The sequence below is a fragment of the Ptychodera flava genome, chromosome 18 (assembly GCF_041260155.1).
Source record: "Ptychodera flava strain L36383 chromosome 18, AS_Pfla_20210202, whole genome shotgun sequence".
NCBI classification, from domain to species: Eukaryota; Metazoa; Hemichordata; class Enteropneusta; family Ptychoderidae; genus Ptychodera; species Ptychodera flava.
In genome coordinates, this window is record NC_091945.1 from 22411156 (window position 1) to 22428995 (window position 17840).

Below are 17840 nucleotides of genomic sequence, written 5' to 3' on the forward strand. Positions count from 1 at the left end.
TTTGAATTACAATTTCATTTTAAAGCTATTTTGTACACTTTAAGGTGATATGATGAGGAAGTAAGTAAACTGCTGTACATGGGGCTTATTCATGACAACCCTTGCAAGAATATTAAAAAAAAAAAATGTTCTGTGCAGGTACACTTGTTAAGATTTGAGTCTGATATTTGAGTCTAGTCTCTTCCAGGTTTTTATTTGTTCAAAGGATTTTCCTTTGTTGGATTCACAAATACCTGCTGACAAATTAGCCTACAGGGAGCATACCTGTGTTCAGTAATCTTTATTGACACAAAGCTCAGCTATCACTTGTGATGAGAAAGTAGTCACGCAGCTGTGTCATCAGATTTCAAACAGATGAGGAAACCCTCTTTGTGCAAGGTGTAGTGTACATACTCGACACTCACTTGCATGTACACATCTGACTACATCAATAACAGTTCCTTTTGAAACAATTTCCCTGTATAGATGTCCAACTTTGCCATCGCAACCAACAGAATCTGTACAAATCATGACGGTGAAAGGGTGAATTGAAAGGAATGATAAAGAGTCCAGACGCTGGGGGTTCTTCATTTCCATATGAAGGTTGTTACATTTGTAAATCAAAACATGATCAGTGGTATTTGTGTATTTTGTGAAGAATTTTTAGATTGTCGCCTTATGTCCTTTCCCCCTTGTCAATCTATACAAATCTGCCTAAACAAAGTAACAATGTAAACATATATCATATTTTAGTAAAAAGAGGGGGGTCTAATCATTACTGATGCTGATTTTGAATGGGTAAACCACTTTTGCAATATTGCACCTTCAAAACTCAGTCCGGCAGCAAGCTACAGTGACTGTGGTTCAATGCCCTCTTCAACAATTAAGACTAATGTAGTTTAGCCTTGGAAGTCAGAATCAAAACAACTGTTTGCAGTGACTGAGGTAACATACAATGTACATGTACAGTGTGTTGCATACTTGAATTTGAACCAGGGCTATTAGACCACAGAGAATACATGTACTATCATGGTATAAACTCAGGCTGATTACCAGAATGCAAATAAATATGATTATCTATTTCATACCAGTGCAATAGGTGAAATTTTGTTTTTAAATTTGTTTGTTACAGGTACTCAAAAATAATGCAAAATCAAGAACAAATAAAGCGAAATGTCATCTTCCCATCTGTATACTGCATACTGTATCATCATGATATACTCAGCTATCATGGGAAAACCAAACATTTGATGTGAGCTCAACTACTTGAAATCATTTCTCTGACGATAATTCTTCATAGACAAAGTCTAAAACTAACATTAAAATTAACGGCCTGATTTTCAGTCTTACAGTCTTATCAGTCTGCACACAGTAACATTACCGTACATAACTTTGGCTTTCTGACATTACAAATTGCTAGATATCATGATCGCATGGTTATTTTTCACACATAACATACACAGTAAATAAATACAACAAACTCTCTCAAAATAACTTTCATTTAAATTGTGGCATTTACATACTGTAAAAGGGGAAGATGGTGACATTGGTGACCTTTCAATTATTTGTTTGTATTTCCTTGTTTGTATTTCCTATGTCACAGTCTCTCTACAGAGGGACCGTGTGTATGTTTTGTTTCTGATACAGTGTAACTTCATTTCACTGAAATCATCCCATGTTCTGTCGATTTCCTGAGCCGCGTTTGTTGTCTGAAAGATACGAACACATAGTCTGAAATCAGGAACTGGAAGATGATAATGATAAACTTCACGCTAATAAATGAGTAAAAATTGACTTTTATTGAAGATTTGCAGGTGGAGATAGATAAGTGGGTCACTACCATAGGAAATACGAATAAAAAGAATATTGTGGTACTACCATGCGAAATTTCTTCAGACAGGAACAGACAGAGAGTTTGCCATATACACTACTACAATTTTTTCTGTTTACAGATACAGTGTAGACCCTTTCTCTGCAGTCTGTGTTTACAACAGTACAATACTGCAACATTTGCAGTGTTTGCTCAGCATATTTGACAAACTTCCTTGTGATTGAATGGTGATAAAATATCATTGGGAAAAACACACATCGAATATGTCTAGCAAATACCCAATACTTGTCAAAAATTAAACTGTTACTATAGGATGCTAAACTACGGTATGTGCTATTTGGATCTAATGACAAGTTGATTGATGATAATCATGTATAAAACTCACCATCCTTCCAGTCATCCATTTCTCTGGCTTTCTTCAAAGCTGTCTCATCATCGTCTTCAATCTCTTTCTCTCTCTGGATTTCTCTCTGTTCAACAGCTTCTCTTTCACTCAATGCAGGCTGGTTTCTGAGATTTCAGGACAACATAGAAAATAAAATTCACTCATAAAGATAACATTACTCCTCGTTACAACCTTTGGCAGCTCCTTGTCTACAGGTATACCAATATATGGCCAAAGTACGTATCAAAAATCTAATGATTATCCGTTCAGTGAATGAGCCGATGTGAAAAGTTTTAAATGTGTCAAATGGACAAAGGACTTGAATACTTGTTTCTCTGCTAATTTGAATATGCAAATTTTGTAACTGCTCCTGTATTACATTAGCCACACATCACCACCATACACTGAGTGTTGAAATAAAATTTGGGAGTGGTATAAAGGAACAAAGGTCCTAATTTTTATAATATTGTCATTCTGTTTGTTTTAGAAAGCGACTTAGTTTTCTTTTTCTTCGCCCTAGAGTATGTGCCAGAACAAAATATTAGTCTTGCTAACACAGCACATATTGTGTAAAATGTGTTAATGTTGACAAATGAACTCTGGGAAGGACTGAGTCGAGTTGGAAATCTAACGCATACAGACCCTTGGAAATATGCCCATTGACCTTTCTTCAATAGGCCAAATGGGGGCTCCCTTCACTTACCATCATAAGGCTATATTAGCGAGGGCTCCCTTTACTTATGAGTAGAAACAGGAAAGACAGTTGTATATGTACATGCATCTATACACAGCACATATTCAGGAAGATGTGAACATTGAGTTCAAGCTTTAGAAATCACAATGGTATGGTAAAATAACATTTAGCAAGGCAAAGCTTGCATAATGACAACTTACGATGGTGGTAAAATTTTTCCCTCTCTGACTTCTTTTTCATAGTATTCATCCAAGGTCATGGTTGGTATACTAGGATAGCCTGCACCGAACACTTTAGCCTGAATGTCATCTCTTGTAAGGATAAATGGTTTAAGAGGCTGCAAAGAGATAGAATTATATGAAAGATCTTTTGAAGGGCAAGGTTAAATTACCAGTAAAGATTTGTTCTCATAGCTATTGCTGCATCATTTCTTGTATGATCAATCTCACTACTGATTGGTGGCAAACTTGCACTGTATGCCTTGGCAAACTTGCACTGTATGCCCTGACAACACTTGCAAAAAAACCGAATGTTAAAAAAATCCCATTTTCGCAATATTTACCAGCCATATTTGGTTACACTGAAAAAAGTATATCACAGTGTTTTTTCCAACAAGAAATTAGTACTGTGATTACACATTGATTTTATAAACCACACTAAATGAAATCATAGCAAGGTTGTAGACCCTACACTATGATACATTTCTCTAGTTATCCACCTTCTCAAGCAGTTGAAGTTCTTGAGGAGTGCTATATCATATTGTCTGTCTAAACCATTAAAAACAATGTTTTTGCTAAGGGCGGTGAGCAGGTACATGTAACCGGGTTTCCCAGTCATTTTACTGGGGTTCCCCTTGGTATATCTATGCAATCAGATTAGGGGACAGCAGAAATGTTACCAGGGTTCCAAAATCATTTACCAATATTCCGAAAACTTAGTAAAAACACTGGAAAATATCTTCACATGTTTATTTTCATGTATCATCATTACCTTTCTTGAAGGATTATTTTGTATAAGTCTTGGTGGTCCATCTTTTTGATCCTTTGTTTTATCTTGATCTTTTAGTTTTTCCATGTGTCCTAAAATTTCTATTTCTTGCTGTACACTCGCATAATCGTCCACAACTTCACTGGCTGACTTTTTGATGAACACTGTGAAAAATTCTCTCTGTACAAAAGTGCAACAAGATAATGGAAAATTAAGAATTAAAATATGAATGAAGAATAAAAATGTTTTTGATGGTACATGTATCATCTTTCATAGCATCCTGCAAAATAAATGTATGACTACAGTATGCTTGATACATGTATGCACACTTGAGGTACAATGTGCCTCGGGGACAGATATTCAGACTGTCAAATTTGTACAATATTTTTCTAATCTGACATTTGTCTAAGCTCAATTTCAAGCTCTTGGAGTAAATGAAATTTTCACTTTCCTGTTTTTGTGAAAATTGAAAATTAAAGTTTTTCCCATCAATGGCGGCCATTTTGAATTTCAAATATTGGTAAATATACGTTAATATGTTTCCATAGTGAGCCCAAATTTTTGTGCCTGAAATTCGAAGAGAGTGGTTGACAGTTTTCTGAGAATGGCTTGAGCAAAAGTTTAAGTTTTTCACTTTTGGGGTGCATTACTGCTTTGCTAATGTGCAATTTGATTGGATGATGAGAAGTTATTGAACTGTGTCATGAATATCTTCTGAGATCTTTATTCATGGGTGGATAGTACTGTATTTCTTATTACTGAAAATTGCATGAAAGTGTTCACCAGGCTATTTCTTTAATTGTTGATACTCTGAAAGTCAATGGTATACACCCTCAAAGAGTCACTATGGTGAAATATTGGAAAGACCAGAAACACGATTTGAACTTAAAAACTGAAGAATACTTCTGAAATTCTGTCCAGAAACAATTTGTAGCTTTTTCTAACCTGTACATCTTCATCTTTTGAGTTGATTTCAGACGGATGCCCGAGAGCCTTGAGTTTTTCTTCTAATTGTTTCTTCTCCTTAAACCTCTTTATCTTAGCCTCTCTATTTGATTGCATGGCCATGAGGTTTGGTCTCCCGGCTGGCATTGCTGGATCAGCCTTTGGCGTGTCCTTGGGCAGTTCCTGAGTATAAACGGGAGTACCAGTAGAGTTAGCCAATTGTGAATAATACACCACAGAGCAGATTGATGATAGTTTAGATCATATGTTTTGTGTGAGGGTGAAAATGAAGCTGTTAATCACTGTCATATTACTGTGATCAAATTTCCAATGCAGCAACACACAACTTAGTCCTGCATACATGTAGGCACAGAGTATGAAATAGGGATTAGGATACTTGGAAGTACATCAGTACATGGGAAATCAAAAAAGACCTGAGGTACAAAATGCCATTTTTAATCACCATTTAAGGCACTCAAAGCAAACATAGTTATGTCAATACTATGCGTAACAGCAGAGAATTCCACACTATTTTCGTTAGTTTGTACAATATAGGAATCTATCACTTAGTTTTGTGCACTGATCACCAGTTTTTTCTTGCTGCAATGTGCCAGTGGCTTGATAATCTACAAACTAAAATTTTGAGTTCATGATGAACTTTACTTTACCTCAGCTGTTATTCCATATGACTTGCATCTCTTCAGAAAATCTTGAAAATAAATCTTTGCTTTATGTACTTGCTTGAGTCTGGTGACCGCTCCCCCAGTGACTTTTAAACTCAAATCACCCAAAAATGCTGGTAATAATAAATACCTGTAACATAAATGTATCAAGTAATTTTAAATATATAACAAAACAAAAAGTACAAGTATATTCTTGCATATCTTCCTTCTACACAAACATTTATTTATAGTTTAAAACTTGAAGAAAAAATAATATACTGAAATCTCCACATGACCAATACATCACATTTAATGTGTAAATCTCATTTTAGACAATCTGCTGAAAATTGTTTAATGCAGAACACCATGATGACTACTGAATGGTGTAAGAGCAACACATATGTAAATAGTCAAGTGTTGGCAGATAGCCTACACACACTACTGACCAGCAGCCTGGAAGAGGGAGCTGAAACTGCAAAACGTGTGTGAGGCTTTGACAACAAAAACTATTGCACTTTGCAGTTCAGGTTACATTGCGCAACATTGTCACAAAAGTTTTGTGTACTATACTGTTTCTCAATTTTATTTTATCACAGTCTCAAGGTAAATACATAAGCCACAATATTTGCAGAGGCATACATTCTCCCCGTACCTCTGAAGGGTGACAGCATAACATTTTCTTGGATTTAGTCCTTTCACCAACCACAGCCCCTCCACAAACATGGTTTGGCCCAAACAGATTGTTATTAATGGTGAGTATGGACCTTCTCACAGGGAATAGGGGTGAACAGATTAAACCCATTTCTACTTTGAACCCGAGGATGTTATCACTGCATGGACACATTAAGAAAGTAACTTAGTCATGTCATTGCTACTCACTTCAAAGAAGATGTAGGTATTTCTTCAACATCTTCATTATCACTGAATAAACTCAGCTGATTTACCATTTCTGTACACTGCTCAAACAGTCCAATCGCTTCTTTCACCTTCAACTGTAAATAAATAAAGATATACCCACCCCTTGGTAATCAGATAACTCAACTTAACATAGAGATCTGTTGTGTAGCCATCATTGGAACAATTTTTATAAGGTACCGAGTGTTCTATCTCTATGCTTGTAGTGTAGTTGATATGCCAGCTATGTAAGTGTCGATGTCGCAATACTGGCCCCCGGTCGCTTGGCTTTTCTCGGCAGCTGAGTAACTGGCTGGCCAAGCACCCGCCCCCACGGTCGACGCAACAGCCTACCACTAAAGCGCGACGTTATGAGCAAGTCTAGTGTCGCAGTTGTGATCAGAACAGAATGTTGCTATTCTTAGTCTATCCCTGCCCGCTGATAGTCCAACTTGACAGTCATACGAGTTGAATAGAACGAAGTTTTGATATTTTCGCCCAAGTAATGGTTTATCATGGTTTATCATCAATAAGTCAGTCACTTGACAAACTGCAATGACGCTACACGTGTGAATGTGTATTCACTGAGCGACGGACAGTCACGGTTTTTGGATCACGTTTGTCCCTTACTGCTACTCTCACTTACAATTTTACTTAAAATATACACACCTGGTACTTATCACTGTTTGACGCTTCATCACTACCCTCTAAATCCAGTTGAATTTTCCAAGCGCGATCAAAAATATCAGAAAGTTTCGGTACTTGAGGTTCAGCTGTCGCCATTTTGTGAGTGACCCGCCGATGACCTAGTTGAGGGCGTCATTTGTAACCTATGACCTGGTCGACTGCTCGAGTCTCGATTTTGTGGATCGGCGGAGACCGCGACCATGCTCAGGATCATCGATCGTACCTCTTGAATGCGCTTAAAGTATACGACATCGGCATCGTATTGTGTACGTGTACCTAAAAGGTAACGATATTAAGAACTAAAGCCCATTTTATATTATTCTATCGACAGTATTTTCAACGACGCCAACCTCAGGTTAGTTTGTCAACTTCTGAAGCGACGCACATGCTCTACTGGCTGCAGTACTGTAGCTCGAGATTTTGCAAAACCTCGAAATACAATACTGCATGTAATGCTCTACTTCCGTACCAGATGTGCACAGTGCATGATATAGCAATATGCATAATTTAGTATATCGTATTTATTGATGCACGAACTAAAACACCCCAAAATCGAATTTAATATGTGAAGACAGAAATATCATAATCAGAGCATATAATCTCTCGTTTAACTGTATTTTCCCTTCTTATACAGGTATTGACTTGGGCGAGTGTGATGCAGTGAAATGATGATGTTGATACACTTTGCGAGAAGGCTGCTTCAGCCTAGCTTGAAACGTTCTCCATGTATTGTTAGAGAATGGCTGAAAACACAAACCCACAGGTCATTGCATTCTTCTGTCACTGTGACAGCATCCAACCCATGTTTTTGGAAAAGTCATCATTTTATGAGATGCCATCCCTTAGTTTCACATGAGCATGCAAACAGTGGCTGGCAAATCCGTCACTTTCACAGAAAACCCAGCGATACCCTGCTCAAGATTATTGTCAACTCGCCAACTGTTGAGAATGTCTTCCAGTTGATTTCCCAGAATCCAAGCAAAGTCTTCCCCCATCATATAGCAATAGCCATGGCGTATGCTATCAGCCTGTGCAAGAGAAGTGACCAGCCGATGGAGTTTCAGAACTGGCCAGTTTTTGAGTTGATGTGCTCTCACCTGGCCTTGCATTGCCCTGATCTACAAAACAAAAATCTAGTGGAAGTCCTACAATGCATGATGATCCTTCACTTTCCTCACGACCACGTTCTGTTTGTCGCCGTGACTGCAGAGTGCAACAGGAGGGTCAGATCCTTGAGTTTGATTGATCTGTCAAAAGTCCTAGAATATCTCAACATAATGCAGGCCAGAGAACACCCTCTACGTGAGGCTTGCGCGAAGCATATAGAACAACAGTTGGACGAAGTCACCAATCACAGGACAATTGTACCCTTGCTTAGCTACTACAGAGATGAATACGCCGGCTACACAGAAACGAGCATTTCTGAAGAAAGTGATCAAGATGCCAGGTTCAGTGTCATCAGCCAGCACCTGGTACAAATCATCAAGATTTTTCTTAAACTTAACAAATCCCCCATGAGGACTGACATTTTTAAAATTGGCGATCTGGCGGCATTTACGATGAGATGGCAAAAGTGCAACCCAGACTTGTTAGGAGTTCTCCTCGAAAACCACGCATTCTTCTACTTTCGGCATGATAAATTTATCCAGTCCCTTTCCTATGAACTTCCCCAACACATCGACAGCATCCCTCAAAGAGTGTTTGAACTCTTGGCGAAGTATCTCTCCCACCATGCAGTCCGAAGTGCCCCACTTTTGGAATCACTCTCGCAGTATATCGTTCAGCGTGACAGTGATCTTGGCCTAGATGATCTGCAGAGATTGATCTTACCAATTGGGAAGCTCAACTACCTGCCGGAAAATTATGAAGAGTTCTTTAGCATGGTGGAAGAGGTAAGTTGGTACTTGTCATCATCTAATGTGTACAGCACAACGCGATAATTTTCAAAGTGTAGTAAGGTAGGATGTGCCTCTGGGACAGAGACTCAGATTCTCAATTTCTCGCAATATTTATCTCATTCATCTTTAAGCGTTTGGAGTTACACTTTTCACTGGTTTGTTTTTGTGAGAGTGAAAAATTAAATTTTTCCCATAGAGTTAACACAGGGATGGCAGCCATTTTGAAATTCAAATGTGTGTAAATTTCTAGTAATTTGCTTCTCCAGAACCAAAGTGGGTACAGTGACCCTTGATTTTTATTGTTGACTTTGCAATTAAATGGTTTAAAGTTTCCTTGAGGAAACTTTGAGCTGAAGCTTATGTCTTTGAAGTGTGAGGCGTGTACTACCTTAATGAACTTGTTCTTCAACATGGGATCATGCACATGTACACTAGTCATATGGGATTGGAAGAGAATTTTTTAAAGAATTATCAAATTAAATGTAAATACTAACATGCCTTTCTCTGTATATTGATGTGGTATTGGAGAAATATAGCACCAACCCTTTTCAAATAGAAAATTTACTTGTCAGGTGATACCTTTGGCCAAATGCGATTTCTTTTACATTTCAGAAAACATTTTTATTTCTATATTGCTTGTTAGTGCATGCAAAATTGCAAATTATAGTTTTAGTTTTAAGAAGTGTGAAAAAAATTTTTCAGCTTTACATTTAAATAGATTTGTTGCAGTGACATGGTCAGAGAGATTTTATGTGTGCAAGGTCAAGTCATCACTCTGGCAGTATACTACAATTAATGCCACAGTACTGATGTCAAAATCAGGTTACATGCCTGCACTTGAATCTGGCCTTCCATTGTGACTTTTGTTTCTTGCTATGAACCTACATGTATGCTCTGACGGGATGATGACAATTTTTTTTTCCATTAGGTCATATTAAAAGATATGGAAGATTCTCCAGTGGCAACAGTAAATGTGATGATGTCATTAGCACAGATGAGATCATTCCCTATTGCTGTGTTGGATAAAATGTTCACTCAGGAATTTGTCAATAGAATATTTGGTGAGTAACTAGTCTTCAGTACCACCTTGTATAGGTTTATTATCATTTTCCTTTGCAACTCACAAAAATTAGTTTTTAAGTTGAATTTTCCAATGAAATGAAAGTGTTAAAAATTGATTGAAATTTTCTAAAAAGTTTCGAATAAGTGGCAATATTAATTAATGCTAGGCAGCCCGGGGAAATTTAGCAATGCGCTGGAGTTTTTCAGTTTGTAGATTAGGTAACATTTTATGGAGAAAATAACTATAAAAGAAAATTAGTGGGTAGCCAGCCATTTTGTACACTGTTTGGCTGAAAATGAACACCCTTGTACATTGGTAATTGTTTTAGAAATTGTTTGTATTGTTCTTGGACTTCATGCCCCATTATAGGAGATACCTGGTGAGTTATCACATTCAAAGATGGACTTAAATTTTCTATAAAATTGATAAGCAGTTCATGTTGAGTAGCTATTACGTCAAAACAATAGGCTATATCCTCAGTTTTTTATTCTCTACACAGACGGTTCATATCAATTTGAAGACATCAAATTGAAGCTGTGTCTGATTGATCAGGCAGTGGAGTTTGATTTCCCAACCTATGACGGACCGAGATTACCGGCAGACATCAAGGTAGGCAAACTCTCCATGAAAAACACATCTAAGCTTAGAATGGAGGGTCATAGAGCAGACCTCTAGTAAATTCTTCAAGTCCTGAAAGCACAGGGCTCGAACTTAACGGTTGCCCGCTTGCCCGGGGCAGGTAAACCTGACATCGGGCTGGTAATAATAAATTATACTTGCCCGGTCGGGCAAGTGATAAACTTTGATCAAATTACATGTTCTGGGATTTACAAACTCAAGAAATTTGTTGAACAATGTTCGCTGTTATCGAGTTTCAAGTCAGTGAAGCGGGTATCACAACCGACAAGCCGGACGTCAACATTCAGCGAGAGATATCCAGCTGTTGTCTTTCTCCCTCTGGAAGTCTAATCTCATTAATGTAAAACTTGCACCTGTTTGTCGCTAGTGATTCCCAGGGGTGTTGTCAGTAATTTCAACAGCCACTTTGCACGGGAGACCTGACTGAGACAACGCAGACTGTACGTCATGGCGAAGCAAACCACCCTGTTTTCATGTAAATTTTTGAAATCCAAGCCTGATAAAGTCACAGATTCCGGAACAGGGTCTGTGTCAGGGGATACAATACACGTTCAACCGGCTGGCCACTCAGAAATCGACAGTGATAAAGCGCTAGCTAATGGCGCGGGTGCAGCATCGAGTTCAGTGGAAAGTAAAGTGAAGAAGCAGAAGTGCAAAAGTTTCAAAACTCCTGGAAAAGAGATTTGCTGATGCGAATATCGATTGATGGGCCGGCCGGGCCACCCCTTCAGCTATATGACCCCAATCCTGCACTAGCATATTGGTGGACGAGTGGGCAGAGGTCACGAAGACTAACACTAATGGATCGTAACAATTAATATGATTATCAATACAGACAAAACAGAACCTGCATTGATATGATGCTGTCGGCCACATTTTGAGATTGCTTGGTCTTCGTGATCTCTGCCCAAACAATGTAAACAGACAAAAAAATCGGGCAAGTAAGATTGTTCATTTGGCAAGTAAAATTTCTGGAAACTTGCCCGCTGGGCAAGTAGGTAAAAAAGTTAAGTTCGAGCCCTGAAGCACAATGGCCAAATAAAACATGACACATGTGTTGACATCAGAGAATTTGCAGTATACTAGTAGGGTGGCCAAGCCATTTTTTTCTCTTGTTTATACACACAGTTTAAATGAATTTTTAGCAAGAATGGGGTAAAAGAAGAAAAATAAAAAAAAAATTATGCTAATAGCTGTATCCAATCAAAAGTTATGAATTTTTAAAGCAATAAAAATGCCATTTTTTCGCGGACAATTTTCGGCAAATTTTAAAATTATTTCAATGAATGCCGATTCCTTCAAGTTTGGCAACCCATAATTTTTTATTTACTTCACATGGAATCATTAAACTATGTGTCTTGTGCATAGATTTACCCAATATTACGGAAAAATCAAGATTTGACTGATGCACAGTCTTGGATTTTGAAACTGTGAGTGTTGAAAATTGAAAATATTTTGTCTGACTTAGTCAAAATTGCGGCGGCACCGTACCATCGAGAAATGGATGGATTTTAATGTTTTTATGAATTTTGAATTCACATAACTTAAAAACTAGAGCTCACAATACAATGAAATTTTGTCACAATGTTATTTAATAACACTCAATTCTAACAAATCAATTTAAACTGCCAATTGTCTTTTAATGCAGTTCATTTTCGGCCGTGAAATTGTAAGAAATAGCTGTCCCTAACTTCAGCCTCAGGCAGGCTGTCAATGGTGCGTCAGTGTGACTCCCTTCCGCCGCCATCTTGAGTCACACTGTACTGAGGTCTATGAATGAACACGATTTGTTTTTATGATTCGTACTTGTGCTCGTGGACAGATTTTCGTCATATTTCACAAAAATGTTGGAATGATGTTTAAAAAGAGCATGCTACAAGTTTTATGGCAAAAATATGTATCTAAATGGGAAAAATCTACACCGAATTTACCGTACTCACTTTACCTCGTGTTTGCTGGCTAAAATTCCCAGAATATAACAAAAACTCACCACTACATGTAAATGGGATGGTCTGCCACTTCCTGGCCAAGTTTCACAGTTCTATGACAGCGTGCACAGGGCCCGAAAGCAGTTCCGTTGCTAAATAGGTATTGACTGGATTCAGAAGTGCATGCCATGAGCGGCGACGCTCGAGCGCTGTGGCCGGTCAGTACAAAGTGGCATTTTTGGAGAGGAAAAACACCATTTTTCTATCGTTTTTTCTTCAGTTTTTAATGAAACCTGCCTCATACATCGATTTTAATTTGAAATATCAATTTTTTCAGTAACTGAGCTACTAATTTCAGAAAAAATGGCGTTTAAAATTTCACGAAAATCAAATTTCACTTTCAGTGTGCGTGAGTTGCGTATAACGTCGCAACATTTTAGCTTAACTTTGGCCACCCTAATACTAGCATTTTGTTTGTGCCTATTTTTTGGTGTGGCAAAGTAGTTTTCAGAAGAAAGTACTTTCATAAGGATTTAGAGAAGTACATGTACAGTGTGGACAGTGTTTGTTGTCATGAGAACGCGACGATGTAAAGGAACAGGAAATAGAATTGTGATAAAGAATACAAAATCTGTGTAAATGGCAAGATACTTATATCGACGTTGAATAATTCAGGGTTCTCAGCAGCACCTTAGAATATAGTGATTCTGATATAACAAGTTGTTGTTACTGGCATGGCTTACTGTATTTTGTAATATACATTTCCTTGACATTTCCATTTCCAGGTTTCTGCATTCTACAACACAGACCAGTCTTACCATCAGAAGAATAATCCATACCTTGGTCACGTGAAGACAGCCATTGATGAAATAGTCGGTGGGGAGGACTACTATCTGTACCAACCTGTACTTGCCCCTGGTTGCTATGCTGGTAAGATCTTACTATACAGATATGGTGCCTTTGCTACACCAAAGCCCTAGTAACTGTCACTTTTCTACAATTATTTTGCCAATATATTTTGTTCCGAGTATCAACTATGTGCTGCAACACCTAGTATATAGCTTTTCCACTCAAAGGTGTAACTTTCATGTATGTGAGGGGTAATAGTTGAATTCAAGTTGTCACCAATACCTGCACACCTTTAGCTTATAAATGGAATACTTGGTATTTTTCTATATTTTAGATAACAGATCAGAAAATTCTTGTTGACCCATGCAAGAAAAATAATGGAAAAAACTGTTAATCATTACAATTACTGTGGTGTTAACGTAAATGTTTCGTAAAGCGTTTCATTTCTCTTAACTTTTCAAAGGAAATATGTAAACTTACATGTACAGAAAAATGTTACATGACTTATATGGTTTTGATTATACAAAATAGGTACTCGGTTCACAGAAATGAAAATGCAAGCATTTTCTGTTAATATGATACATGTATTTACATGGCACCATACATGAATCAGGCGAGCATTATTGTTATAGACATTTGCTATAAATAACAGATTTGAACCTTTCATCAGTGAAAAGATAACCTTTTCTGCCTCCAGAATCTGTTTAAAATGAAAGTGCTCATTTATATTTCACTATAAGCCGATGCAGATGAAATATTGACTGTGTAACCAAAATGGCCAAAGAGGTCTTGGTTTAAAGTTTATAATAGGTGAATTCACTTTAAACTGGAGACAGATGGACATCCTGAAAGAATTTTTGATCTCATTTCTATTTTATTTTATTTTTATAGTACAAATTAAATTTCCTTTTCACTGGCAATCTGAAGCTCATCTAATTTTGTTACTCTTTTCAGATTTTGAATTACACATAGATAGAGATGGAAACTTTCTTGTGTTGTCATCAGGGAGAGGAGCCAATCAGATTTCAGAGAACAGCATGATGTCACCAGACCACTCAACCAATCCAATTGTTTCTAGTGTCTCTGATGATAAGGATGATAGTCAGTGGTATTCTTCTCATGGATTGGAAGCAAATCATAAGCCAGAAAAATCTGAGCAAAATATCTTTACTAAAAAACTCAGCAGATATCATCTGTCTCATTCTGAAACTGGCAATGAAGCTTTCTATAAACCAATTATGTATGATAATGAGGAGAATAATGATGAGGAAAATTCACAGATTGGTAATGAAACATTCTATAGCTCGTATGGAAAGAGTGACTTTACGATGAAATTTCCCACTGGTAGCTCTCAAATGTTTAATGTTCCTAAACCTGTATATGGCTATTCTAGTGATGTTATACCGGACGGGAGTAAAAACATGCAGAATGGGGGTGAAGCCATAGAGGCAACAGATGAGTTGCACAGTGGTGGGTCTGATATGGAGCTTGAGTTCTTGACTAAGTCTGTTTCTCATGGACAACTGGATGGAGTGAGTGAATTGGTTTCTCTACGGCCACAAGACGACTTCAAGTTTAGAAGGTAAGACAGTTGTCAATGATGATTTACGTAATCGTAAAAAATCTGCTTGGATGGTTAGTATTGGTAATTCTGATGATTTCAGAAAGACAGCATTCAGAGTTAGCCAGTTTATCATAGAAATCGGGTGACCTTAAGTAGGTTAAGAAATATATTTTATATTTGATTGCAGATACTTTATTTCAAATTGAAGTGTCTGTATTGCAGGTTTATCTGTGAAAATAACAGACATTTAGAATAAAACTTCACTATTTGCAAAGATGATTTTTTTATAACAGTACATGATAAGGGATGGGAAACAAATAAGTACTGTAGTCTTTAATGTAAATTCACAAGTGTTAGTTTGTAGTTTCATTTGATTAATGGATCTGAGGTTGGATAAGCTCACAGACTCCTTCCATATTGAATAATGTGCCATCTCTACAGAGTTCTTGTTCTAGTACAAGACAAGATGTTTTTCTGCAACAACAGTGAAATCCTCCTCTCCAGACAAGCCATGCAGATTAGACACCTGTGCAAAATAGGATATGATGTCATTCAGGTGAGTGCATGATGATTTCTACTGTCTGCTTACTCATACTGCCACCACAGTTTAAGGTGAGGAATCTTTTGTTTTTAAAGGCATGGTTTGGTTTGGTGGTTAGATTGCAGTCTTTACATTTAGCAGGGTATTTGAAGGTTTGATGTTGAATTTTTCAAGGGAACAAAAGCTGTAATTTTGTAAATATTTTCCCTTTTTTTGTTAAAAAAAATATTTTTCCTCTTCTCCTCAGAAAGCATTTGAGATTCTTAGCCTTGTAACACAACACATTTTGTAGACTCTGCAATGTTAATGTTGACTCGTGAATTCCAGTCTGGACTACAATTTGGTTGTCAATAATAACAATAGGAACATCGAACATTGAGCTCATGCAGGAAGTGTTGGCAAGAAAAACTAAGCATTTTGACAATGATTTTTAAGGAATACAGCAAGAAAATATTTCACAAACAGAACTATTATAATGGAAAGTATCCCATAAGTCATTGCTGACAGAAATTTAACTGAGCATTGGAAAAAAATTAGGGCAGCTCTTGAAAGGTAATTTACACCAATGACATAAGTCTGTGTTGTGAAAAGAAACTGAGCGTCATTGATTTCCACAGTGGTGAGCCTTGATAGGCATTTTAATAAAACGAGTAGCTACAGGTATGCTCCGCATCATGTACAACTTCTGTCCTAATTCTCTAGGCTTTAATTTATATGTAGACTCAGAAGATCAGCTGATGTTTTACAGACTGAATGCCTCAACATTGCTAGAAACTTCTGTCCGATCATGTACATTCAGTCAATAGTGGCATTGTTGTAACATTCAAGAGGGAGCTCACACAAAAGAACAGAAAAGTAAACTTGAAAACTTTCCTTAATTGCAGGTGAATTACTTTGATCTGGATAAGCTTGAGACGATGGCAGATCTGAAGACGTATCTCCATGAAAAGATATTCTCTTCTGAGGCAGAATGAGGTAACACTGACATCAAACAAAACAGTTGAGACCACAACTGACTGAATGTGAGTTGTTGCAGTAGAGTCTACTAAAATACATGGTAGAAATACCATACTGTTTTCAAACCAAATGAATTGAAGTCAGGTACATTTATTTTTGAAGTTTTGAATGATATGGGCATTGTATGGTTGGATATCTAGAGAGAAAAAATGCTATGGCACTGGCCACCATGCATCTGAAATGAAGATGTGTCATTGATATTTAACAATGGCATCACCAAAGGTGGTGTTCCCAAATTAGCGGGTATGTTGTCTGGCTTTAGATTTTTACCCATTATTACATGATAATAATCATTTGACCTGCTTCTTGTTTCAAGGCCAGTCAACAAGGAATATTTGGAAAACTTGCTAAATAAAGTAATATGGATATCAGTTTTGAAACTTTTTAGGTTATACTTTGATGATTTACATTTTTTGTATTTCAATGAATGATGCAGCCTTCTGATGTGACTGACATGGATTGTTTTAAACTTATGGTTTGGAGAAACTATGGAATAAATGCAGACTTTGATTCATCATTATGTTTTTTTTACTTTTATAACTTTTACCCTTTTCACCGTGCGATACATTGGATTAGATCAGAATATCGCAGCATGTCTGGTGCCTATACATGAAAGTTATGCTCCAAATGCAAGTTGGTAAGGCCACGCACAGCGCCTTCTAGTGTCCAATTGAAAATGTATAGTTCAGTAATTTTCACAATGTCCATACATGTAGCATGACCACAAGTTATTCAAACTGGGTAGTCATGTGCGAGACTTTCTGTGATGGTCTCAAAAGTGTCAAGAATGTCTTTGCATGGTAAACCATGAAATTATGCATTGCCTGCGTTTTTGAAGTCCTTTCAAGCTAGTGTCCGGAAAATTGCACTTCCTTAAAAATCTAATCTCTGGCTGTTGCAGCAAGCATTTTCATTGGCTTATATGCAAGAAGGAATTGATACGGCAAACTGGCTGTTTCTACAGGTCGATAAAAAACACCTTTTTTCATTATGATGCAGGTGTTAGGTCGTTATGTTTTGTATTAACCCCTGAAAAATACCACAGGGGAAGTGAATACTTGCCAAACCAAACTTTTCAAGACTTCATGCGCTATTATTAACCATTTCCCTGTGCCTAATTTAGATTGAAAGTTTTTTATTATAAACGATGGAAAACTTGGACCCTGAAAGAGGGCAATTGGATGAGAGAGTAAACTCAAAGAAATCAAGTTGAACAAAACACACGTATATCCATGACAACAAAATCAAAGAGACAGTGATGAAAAAATGTTTTTTTT

The 17840-nt window shown here is 37.2% G+C and overlaps 2 protein-coding genes across 4 annotated transcripts in view; one reads left to right on the top strand and one right to left on the bottom strand.

The window, feature by feature from the left end:
• The window catches only part of LOC139117175 (immunoglobulin-binding protein 1-like), a 31845-nt gene extending 24533 nt beyond the window's left edge, over positions 1–7312 (bottom strand). The window contains exons 1-8 of one of the 2 annotated variants that reach the window (XM_070680067.1): positions 7047–7195; positions 6363–6475; positions 5490–5634; positions 4822–5004; positions 3880–4056; positions 3090–3226; positions 2196–2320; positions 723–1688 (exon numbers count right to left, since the gene is read on the bottom strand). In XM_070680067.1, the coding sequence (XP_070536168.1) occupies positions 1648–1688; positions 2196–2320; positions 3090–3226; positions 3880–4056; positions 4822–5004; positions 5490–5634; positions 6363–6475; positions 7047–7160 (1035 nt within the window). In that variant the 5' untranslated portion in view covers positions 7161–7195 and the 3' untranslated portion in view covers positions 723–1647. Of the gene's footprint in view, positions 1–722; positions 1689–2195; positions 2321–3089; positions 3227–3879; positions 4057–4821; positions 5005–5489; positions 5635–6362; positions 6476–7046 lie in introns of those variants that run through there. The other variant, XM_070680068.1, reaches the window with a different exon arrangement.
• On the top strand, positions 7221–17080 carry LOC139117173 (FAST kinase domain-containing protein 3, mitochondrial-like). 2 transcript variants are annotated; one of them, XM_070680063.1, is made up of 8 exons: positions 7221–7347; positions 7699–8956; positions 9891–10023; positions 10525–10634; positions 13378–13522; positions 14396–15023; positions 15447–15561; positions 16431–17080. In XM_070680063.1, exons 2-8 carry the CDS (start codon positions 7730–7732, stop codon positions 16518–16520), a joined length of 2448 nt encoding a protein of 815 aa, XP_070536164.1. In that variant the 5' UTR covers positions 7221–7347; positions 7699–7729; the 3' UTR covers positions 16521–17080. The 2 variants fall into 2 exon arrangements, with proteins under 2 accessions (XP_070536164.1, XP_070536163.1); XM_070680062.1 differs by having other exon boundaries at positions 7286–7419.
• The last annotated feature ends 760 nt before the right edge of the window (positions 17081–17840 follow it).